Source organism: Heliangelus exortis, chromosome 27 (assembly GCF_036169615.1).
Source record: "Heliangelus exortis chromosome 27, bHelExo1.hap1, whole genome shotgun sequence".
Classification (NCBI taxonomy): Eukaryota; Metazoa; Chordata; class Aves; order Apodiformes; family Trochilidae; genus Heliangelus; species Heliangelus exortis.
The window spans coordinates 3,406,018-3,414,938 of record NC_092448.1 but is presented as its reverse complement, the minus strand read 5'-3'; the positions used below and the strand labels follow the sequence as shown (position 1 = coordinate 3,414,938).

Below are 8,921 nucleotides of genomic sequence, written 5' to 3'. Positions count from 1 at the left end.
TGGCCCCGCACCGCCCGCTCCTGCCCCCGCTCCCGGCGTCATTAGCGGAGCCGTCGATCCCGGGGAGCGGGGCCCGTCCTGGAGGGCTCGGTGCCACCGTGACCCTGCCCAAGGACAGGGCCCAGCCGGCACTGGGTGGCTTTGTCCCACGGATGTCCCCTCCACCCGTGTTCCTGTCCCCAATGCTTTGGGAAAGCCGCTGGGACACCCCCCCCCTCCCCTGCACGGAAGCTCCGTGGGGCAGATGGTTTGGTGGCTGTCACTCTGTCCCTGTCCCTCGTGCGGGGTGGCCCCATCGGGCTGGGGACAGCTGGGGGACAAAGGCAGGAGGACCCTAACAGGCACTGGGACCTGGTGGCACCCAGCTCCGAGGGGGTGCGTGGCCTTTTGGGGTGCTGGGGCCACCACCCCGTGTCGTGCGGGTGCTCGGCCACCGAGTTTGGGGACAGCACTGGGGACAGCACTGGGGACACCCAAACTTTTTTTGGGGAGCAACGGGGCAGGGATGTGAGGCTGAGAGAGCCCTGAGTGCCAGGAGGGGACAGGGTTGGTAAAGCCCCTGCTGCCTGCCCCGGGTTGGGGCACCGGGGGCTGCGTGGGTGCCACAGGGGGGTGGCAGCAGGGACAGAGGGGACACACGTGGCAGCAGCAGGAGGCTGGGAGCGCTGGGTGATGTGATGGAAGCCGACAGGGGAGTTAATGAAGGGCCACGGGCAGGGGGTGCTGTCCCCGGGGCCCCCAGTGCTGTCAATATCCAGAGCCAGGCCAGGAGCTGATGGGCCCCGGGGCTGGGAGACACCAAGGTCAGGCAGAGGCAGAGGGGATGGGGGGGCAGGGACTCTGCTGGGGGGGCAAAGTGGGGGTTCAGGGGTGGCAGGGACCACCAAACACAACCCCCCTCTCCCCTCTGCTGTGCCACGGGGCCAGGAGGCTGAGCCTGGCACAGGATCCGTGGCAGGAATCATGGAATCCTAGAATCCCAGAATGGGCTGGGTTGGAAGGGACCTCAGAGCTCATCAGCTCCAACCCTTGCTCCACTCCCCCCGTGGTTCCCAGCCCATGGCACTGAGTGCCACATCCAGGCTCTTTGGAAATATCTCCAGGGATGGAGAATCCACCCCTTCCCTGGGCAGCCCATTCCAATGGCTGAGCACCCTCTCCAGAAAGAAATTCTTTCTAATATCCAACCTAAACCTCCCCTGGCACAACTTGAGACCTCTTGTGCCCTCTTGTCTTGCTGAGAGTTGCCTGGGAAAAGAGCCCAACCCCCCCCTGGCTCCAACCTCCTTTCAGGGAGTTGTAGAGAGTGATGAGGTCTCCCCTGAGCCTCCTCCAGCCTCAACACCCCCAGCTCCCTCAGCCCTTCCTCACAGGAATTCTGCTGGATCCCTTCCCAGCCTCCTTGCTCTTCTCTGGACCTGCTCCAGCACCTCAATCTCCTTCCTGAGCTGAGGGGCCCAGAACTGGACACAGGACTCAAGCTATGGCCTCCCAGGGCTGAGCACAGGACCAGGACCCGGTGGTGCTGATGGGGCAGAGCCACCCCCGGTCCTGCTGCCACCTCCTGGCCTGGCCCTGCTGGGGACATGTGGGGTGCCAGGCAGTCTGGGATGAGAAAAGACCCTCCCACCCCCAGGGTCACCCCACACTGGAGCTCACCCCCCCCAGGACCTACAATCAAAGCACTTTGGGGAGGGCAGGATTTTCCCCACGTGTCTCCCCCCCCCATGTCCCCATCTGCTCCTGGGACTGCCCCTGCCCCATCCCATCCCACCCCATCCCATCCCATCCCATCCCATCCCATCCCACCTTGGCACCATCCCAGCTCCTGTGACAGGGACCCCACAAGGCACCCCCTGTGCCAACCACACCATGAAGGGGCACCCAGGACACAGGGATGGCACAGCCTGGATCCCCCAGGAGTGGCAGAGCCTTGGATCCCCCAGGATGTGTCCCTGGAGTCAGAAGCTGATGGCACACACCCTGCTGGGGTAACTCTCATTATTTTATTAAAGAGCAATTAAAAAGAGGGGAGGGGGCTGGGCCAGGGGCAGGGAGCAGCAGGGAGGTGCTGCTGGCAGGACGTGGGTGTTGAGTTGGGGGCTGCAAAGTTTCACCCCCTGGGGGGGTCCTGATGGCACCCGAGGTGCTGGTGAGAGGGGGAGGAAAGAAACCCCCCCCTGGCAGGGCAGACTGGGTGTTTGAAGCCATTTTGTCTGCCTGAGATGTCCCCAAATGCCCAGAAAGTAGAAAGTGCTGCCCCAAAGAGGCACCTCGGCCACTGAGGTGGCTGAGAACTGACCAGAAATTATTTACACTCTGTCCAAGTGGTGCCTGGCAGAGAGCAGCAGGGAAATGAGGAACCTTCACCTTTTGGAAAGGACAGAGAAGCAGCTCCAGAGCCTGAGACACCTCAGAGAGGACAGACAGACAGCATCAGCCTCCACCAAATGTCCCAGGGAAAAAGGAAGGTGGAGGAAGAGGGCTGGCTGGGATCCCTGGCCTTTGGGAACACACTAAAGCTAACCAGAGTTTATCCACAGGGCCAGGGCTCCAGGATGTCACCAGAAAAATGTCCCAAGCCTGAGTGGAGGAGGCCACAGGAGCCACCAATCCCCTCTGGGTCCAGCAGGTGGGTGCAGTGCCTCGAGCTGAGCTCCACCAGAGCACAAATCCTCCAAGTCGTGGGAGAGGGAGAGCCAAAAATGCAGCTGTGACCTCCCAGCTGTGTGAGAGCAGCTGCTCCCACCCCTCCATGAGGAGGGATCCCTGGAGGAGTTCTCCCTCTGGGGCTCACAGAGTGCTCTCCAACGTGTTGTAGTTGTCCTTGAAACTCTTCAGCTCCAGGAAGTGTTTGGCACGTTTGCTCTTCTGGTTGGAAGGCAGGTAGGTGACCTGGATGGTGGCAGAGTTGGAGACTTCAGGGGAGAGGGTGAGATCCTTGGCTGCTGACTGGTGCTGCCTCTGGCTGCTGCCTCCCCGGGCCTTGGTCCTGTGAGGAGAGGGGACAAAGTGACAATGGCAGCCCTGGAGGAGCCAGGAGAGGCACAACTGCCCTCAGGAGGACACTGATCCAGTGCCAGGCCTGGATCCCACCCAAAGTCCCTGGCTCCCAGCAGCTGGCACGAACAGGGGGGAAGGAACAGACCCAGAAACTTAGGAGCAGATGGGCTGGAGGGAAGTTTTTTCCAGGAAAACCTGGAAGTTTTTCTTCCTGGTGGGTGTGAGCAGTCCCACATCCCAGAGGTTTTGCCCCAATCCCTGTTGCCACCTCCCCAAAGTGCTGCTGGGAGGGGGGGGGGGGGTTGAACACTCACATGTTTGCCAGCTCATTGAGAGCATCCTGGTACTTCAGGTATTCCGTTTTCCCAAAGACCTGGATGCAAAGAGGAAAAAGAGAGTTGGAAAAGCCAGCTGAGGCTCCAGTCTGCCCCCAGTTCAAGGCTCAGACTGGACTGGGAGCCCTGGTGCTCACCCCTGTGCCATAGCGGGCGCTCTCGTAGCCGTCCAGCAAGGCGTCGACCAGAGCTTTGCGGATGCCTTTGAAGGAGGAGCTGGAATTCCTTAATTCCAGAAGGTAGGCACAGAAATTCTTCCCTATTAAAGATTTTGGGTAGCGTCCCTCGGCGTGGAAAGGGATTTCTAGGGAAGAAAACAAAACAAAAAAAACAAAAAAAACCAAAAAAAAAAAGGGCAGAAGTCAAGCAGCCGAAGGAGAGGTTGAAAGGCTCCGAGGAACCCACAGGATGTGGAAGGAGCTGGGATTCACTTCCCAAAGAATCCCGAGCAGGCCAAGGGGCAGGGACACAGCCCAGGAAGGGAATGGAGAAGGATTTGGGGGTGTTGGGGGAGGAGAAGCTCAAGATGAGGCAGAAGCAGGAGGTGAGAGCCCAGAACCCCCCCTGTGCTGGGCTGCATCCCCAGCAGGGTGAGCAGCACCAGGGGGGGGATTGTTCCCTCTGGGGAGACCCCCCTGGGGTAAAGTGGGTCCAGTTCTGGGGGCCCCAGTACCAGAAGGACAGAGAGGTGTTGGTGCTGGTCCAGAGGAGGTGCTGGAGCAGCTCTGGAGTCAGGGGGAGAAAGATGGGGGTGTTCAGGTTGGAGAAGGAGAAGGGAGAAGGGGAAAGGGAAAAGGAAAATGGGAAAGGGGAAAGGGAATGAGAAGAAGGAGAAGAGGAGGGAGAAGAGGAAGGAGAAGAGGAAGGAGAAGAAAGAAGGAGAAGAGGAAGGAGAAGAGGAAGAAGAGGAAGGAGAAGAGGAAGGAGAAGAGGAAGGAGAAGAGGAAGGAGAAGAGGAAGAAGAGGAAGGAGAAGAGGAAGGAGAAGAGGAAGGAGAAGAAGGAGAAGGAGGAGAAGGAGGAGAAGGAGGAGAAGGACGAGGAGGAGGAGAAGGAGAAGGAGAAGGAGAAGGAGAAGGAGAAGGAGAAGGAGAAGAAGGAGAAGGAGAAGGAGAAGGTTCTGGGGAGACCTTAGACCACCTTCCAGTGCCTGAAGGGGCTCCAGGAAAGCTGGGGAGGGACTTGGGACAAGGGCCTGGAGGGATGGGGTGAGAGGGAATGGCTTTGAACTGCAAGAGGGGAGATGGAGAGGAGAAACTGGGGAGAAATTCTTTGGGGTGAGGGTGCTGAGCCCCAGGTTGCCCCCAGAAGCTGTGGCTGCCCCATCCCTGGAATTGTTGGAGGTTTGGATGGGGTTTGGGGGTGGTGTCCCTGCCCATGTGGGTGGCACTGGGTGAGCTTTAATGTCCCTTGCCACCCAAACCACTCCATGACCCAATGACCTTGAGCTTTATCCCAAGGCTGATGTGCTGCACCTTTATTTTTGGGTCTGTGTCCCCTCCCACTCTTTCCCTGAGCTCCTTACCTGATGTCCTGATGGCATCCAAAGCCTTCATCCTGTACAGGTAGTTGTAGCAGCCTGGCAAGGAGGAGAAAACCTCAGCCTGAGAGTGTTGTAAAAAAAGGTGGGGACAGCAGAGAGACCCCCCTGGTGTGTGAGGTGACACTGCCAGGCAGAGTGAGACAACTGAGCCCAAGAGGAAGGGGCTGCTGCAGCAGGACAGGAGCTGAGGGGGGGTCTCTGGTGGCAGGGGACAGAGGGGACAGAGGGGACAGGGGTACCTTGTGTCTCCAGCTGCAGCAGTCTGCTGTCATCCTCAGCTAACAGCTGGGGCTCATATTTGATGTCCTGCACCCTGGAGAGCCTGATGTCAATTTCTTCCTTTAAATCCTGCAAAAAAACCCCACAAAAAACCCCTCAAACAGGACGTTTACAGGGCACTCCTTTTGTTTGTGGGATGACCCAGAGGGTAACAGCTCTGCTCTGTAAGAAATCCACCTCTTCTCCAGCTGCCTGGCAGCACAGAAACAACAGCTGGGAAGCTCTGGTTGTGAGGCAGAACCTGCCCAACCCTCTGGGTCCAAAGGGGTCACAGGGGGGGGAAGACACATCCCTACCATGGGGTGACACCCACCCACCCACCCTGGGACCCTGCTCAAGGGGGTCACAGGGAGGGGAAGGCACATCCCTACCACTGGGTGACTCCCACCTACCATGGGGTGACACCCACCCTGGGACCCTGCCCACCCCTCTGGGATCAAAGGGGTCACAGGGAGGGGAAGACACATCCCTACCACTGGGTGTTACCCACCCACCTTGGGACCCTGCCCACCCCTCTGGGTCCAAAGGGGTCACAGGGGGGGGAAGACACATCCCTACCATGGGGTGACACCCACCCACCATGGGGTGACACCCACCCTGGGACCCTGCCCACTCCTCTGGGTTTGGAGAGGTGACAGGGAGGGGAAGACACCTTCCCACCTGGGGTGACACCCACCCACCCACCTTGGGACCCTGCCCACCCCTCTGGGATCAAAGGGGTCCCAGGGAGGGGAAGACACATCCCTACCACTGGGTGTCACCCACCCACCCACCTTGGGACCCTGCCCACCCCTCTGGGTCCAAAGGGGTCACAGGGAGGGGAAGGCACATCCCCACCATGGGGTGACACCCACACATCCACCCACCCACCTTGGGACCCTGCCCAAAGGGGTCCCAGGGAGGGGAAGACACATCCCCACCTGGGGTGACACCCACCCACCTTGGCACCCTGCCCACCCCTCTGGGTTCAAAGAGGTCACAGGGAGGGGAAGGCACATCCCTACCACTGGGTGACTCCCACCTACCATGGGGTGACACCCACCCACCCACCTTGGGACCCTGCCCACCTCTATGGGCTTGGAGGGGTCACAGGGAGGAGAAGACATGTCCCTACCATGGGGTGACACCCATCTTAGGACCCTGCCCAAAGGGGTCCCAGGGAGGGGAAGACACATCCCTACCATTGGGTGACACCCACCCACCCACCCCTCTGTCTCTGAAGGGGTCCCAAGGAGGGGAAGCCAAGTCCCCACTTGGGGTGACACCCACCCCCCCACCCACCTTGGGACCCTGTCTATCCCTCTGGGTTCAAAGGGGTCACAGGGAGGGGAACTGTGGGGTTCCACGGGGTCACCATGGGGTGACACCCACCCACCTTGGGTGCATGCTGTCCAACAGGAACGTGGGGGCCCCGTCTGGACTTCATGGCAAATCGCATGATCTGGCGTTTGACAAAGATGAAGAGCAGCACAAAAACCTGGGGGGTGACATGGGGGGGGGGTCAGGAGCCCCCAAGTGACACTCTGGTGGCCTGGGGTTCAGCCCCACTCACCCCTTTTCCCCTCCCCCATCTCAGCAACCACGGGGACTGACAGATCCCCCTGACCCCAAGGAGCAGAGGGGTTCCTGTTCAGCCCAGAGGGAGCTTCCTGGCTGCACAAACCCCCCCAGAATCTCCCCACGTCCCCTTCCTGCTCCTCAAAACCCCCTGGGGACTCCAACCTCAAATCCAGCTGGATGGGACTTCCCCCCGCCCGCCCTGGGATGGGGTTCACCAGAGCTCTGAGGACACCTCAGTGAGGTGGGGGTCCCATCAACATCCCAGGATCGGCCTCACAGGGACCCCCCCCCCCCCAGGATCCTCCTCGTAGGGACCCCAGGGCCCCCTCAGCATCGTCCTTATAGGGACCCCCCAGGATCAGCCTCATTGGGACCCCCACGACCACCCAAGGATCAGCCTCACTGGGACCCCAGGGCCCCCCCTGGATCGGCCTTATAGGGACCCCCACGGTCCCCCCAGGATCGGCCTCACAGGAACCCCCACGACCACCCAAGGAAGGATCAGCCTCAAAGGGACCCCAGGGACCCCTCAGGATCGTCCTTATAGGGCCCCCACAGGATCGGCTGCACAGGGCCCCCCCCAGGATCGTCCTCGTAGGGACCCCAGGGACCCCCCAGGATCGGCCTCACAGGGACCCCACGTCCCCCCCAGGATCGCCCCCCCAGGCTCGTCCTCGTAGGGACCCCCACGACCACCCAAGGAAGGATCAGCCTCACAGGGACCCAAGGGCCCCCTCAGCATCGTCCTTATAGGAACCCCCCAGGATCGGTCCCACAGGGTCCCCCCCCAGGATCGTCCTCGTAGGGACCCCAGGGCCATCCCAGGATCGGCCTCGCAGGGACCCCAGGATTGTCCTTATAGGGCCTCCCCGGATCGTCCTCGTAGGGACCCCACAGCCCCCCCAGGATCGGCCTCACAACCCCCCCTCACCCCATCCCCCCCCCAGTGTGCCTCACAGCGCCCTCACGACCACCCCGAGCCGGGTCCCACAGCTCCCCCCCCCCCCCTCCAGCCTCCGCCTCACCGGGGCCTCACGGTTACCTCAGAACCGCTGTCCCAGAGCTCTGGGCCCACTCCCCGTGGGGGGGTGTGGGGTGCGTGTGTGTGGGATTAACCACGCACCCCCCACCCCCACCGCTTCTCCCCTTCCCCCAGAGCCCCCCTCTGATCTCACCAGGCTGCCGTAAGCCATCACCAGCACCACGTTAACCCCGGAGAGCCAATTACTCCCGGTCCCCGCCATCCCCGGCCCGTTCCGGAACCGCACAACATGGCGGCCGCCTCCAGCCGCCCCGCGCGCGCCCCCCTTCCCCCCCCCCTCCCCCCCTACCACGTGACCCGCCGAGGGGCGGGAAAAAAACCGGGAATGGGGAAAAACCGGGAATGGGGAAAAACCGGGAATGGGAGCACGTGACCGGGAGCGGCTCCGCGCGGCCCCTCCCTCCCCCCCCCCTCCTCTTTTCCCCCCTCCCCTCCCTTTTTTTTTTTTTTTATTTTTTTTTATTTTTTTTTTTAATCCCGCGTCACGTGGGTGAAGCCGGCGCTGGCCCCGCCCCCCGCGGCCCCGTCACGTGTTGGGGGCGGGGCTTCGGTAGTTGTCAGTGCTGAGCCCTCAGGTAAAGTTCGCTGCGCGGAGGCGGCGGCGGCGGCTCCGGTAACTGCGCGCGGCCCCTTTAAATCCCGCCCTCCTTCCCCCCCCTTCCCCTTCCCCAACACCTCCTTTCACCCCTTTCTTCTCCTCCTCCCTTCCCCTAAACCCCCTCCCCCTTATTCCCCTTTCTCCCCCCCTTCTTCAACCCACCCGGCACCGCTCCGGAGCCCCGCGCGGGCCTAGTGGGCCGGGCCGCAGCCGGGGGCTGGCGTAACGCGCGGCCGCCGCAGGTGAGGGAGGGCGGGCGGGCGGGCGGGTAGGGCTGGAGGCGGGCGGTGAAAGGAGGGAGGGAAAAGGGAAAGAGGAGTTGGGGAAGGGGTTTGCGTGTCCGTGTGTGTGTGTGTGTGTGTGTGTGTGTGTGTGTGTGGAATGGCGGCCGCGGCCATGAGGGCGGAAGCGGCCCCGCGCTCGCCCGCCTCCCGGCTGCGGGCCCGGCCCTGGCGCCGCGCCTGCCGCGGGGGTTCCGCCCGGCCCCACCGCTCCGGCCTCCCCTATTGTGTGCCGAGGGACCGGGAAGGCTCCTCCGTCCTCCCGCCGCTAACAATGGGGG

At 62.0% G+C, this 8,921-nt stretch overlaps 2 protein-coding genes across 20 annotated transcripts in view; one reads left to right on the top strand and one right to left on the bottom strand.

Moving 5' to 3' along the window:
* Positions 1-2,517: 2,517 nt before the first annotated feature.
* On the bottom strand, positions 2,518-8,031 carry C27H1orf43 (chromosome 27 C1orf43 homolog). Its single transcript, XM_071727072.1, has 7 exons — positions 7,895-8,031; positions 6,535-6,636; positions 5,120-5,228; positions 4,863-4,916; positions 3,476-3,642; positions 3,318-3,376; positions 2,518-2,992 (listed from the first exon to the last, which is right to left on the bottom strand). The coding sequence occupies exons 1-7, from the start codon at positions 7,961-7,963 to the stop codon at positions 2,794-2,796; spliced, it is 759 nt and encodes a 252-aa protein (XP_071583173.1). The 5' UTR covers positions 7,964-8,031; the 3' UTR covers positions 2,518-2,793.
* A 237-nt stretch (positions 8,032-8,268) lies between these two features.
* The window catches only part of UBAP2L (ubiquitin associated protein 2 like), a 39,733-nt gene continuing 39,080 nt past the window's right edge, over positions 8,269-8,921 (top strand). For 12 of the 19 annotated variants that reach the window (XM_071727407.1, XM_071727403.1, XM_071727402.1 and 9 more), the window contains exon 1: positions 8,286-8,374. The gene's annotated coding sequence lies outside the window, so the exon portion shown is untranslated. Of the gene's footprint in view, positions 8,602-8,921 lie in introns of all 19 variants that reach the window. The other 7 variants (XM_071727394.1, XM_071727411.1, XM_071727395.1 and 4 more) reach the window with 6 other exon arrangements.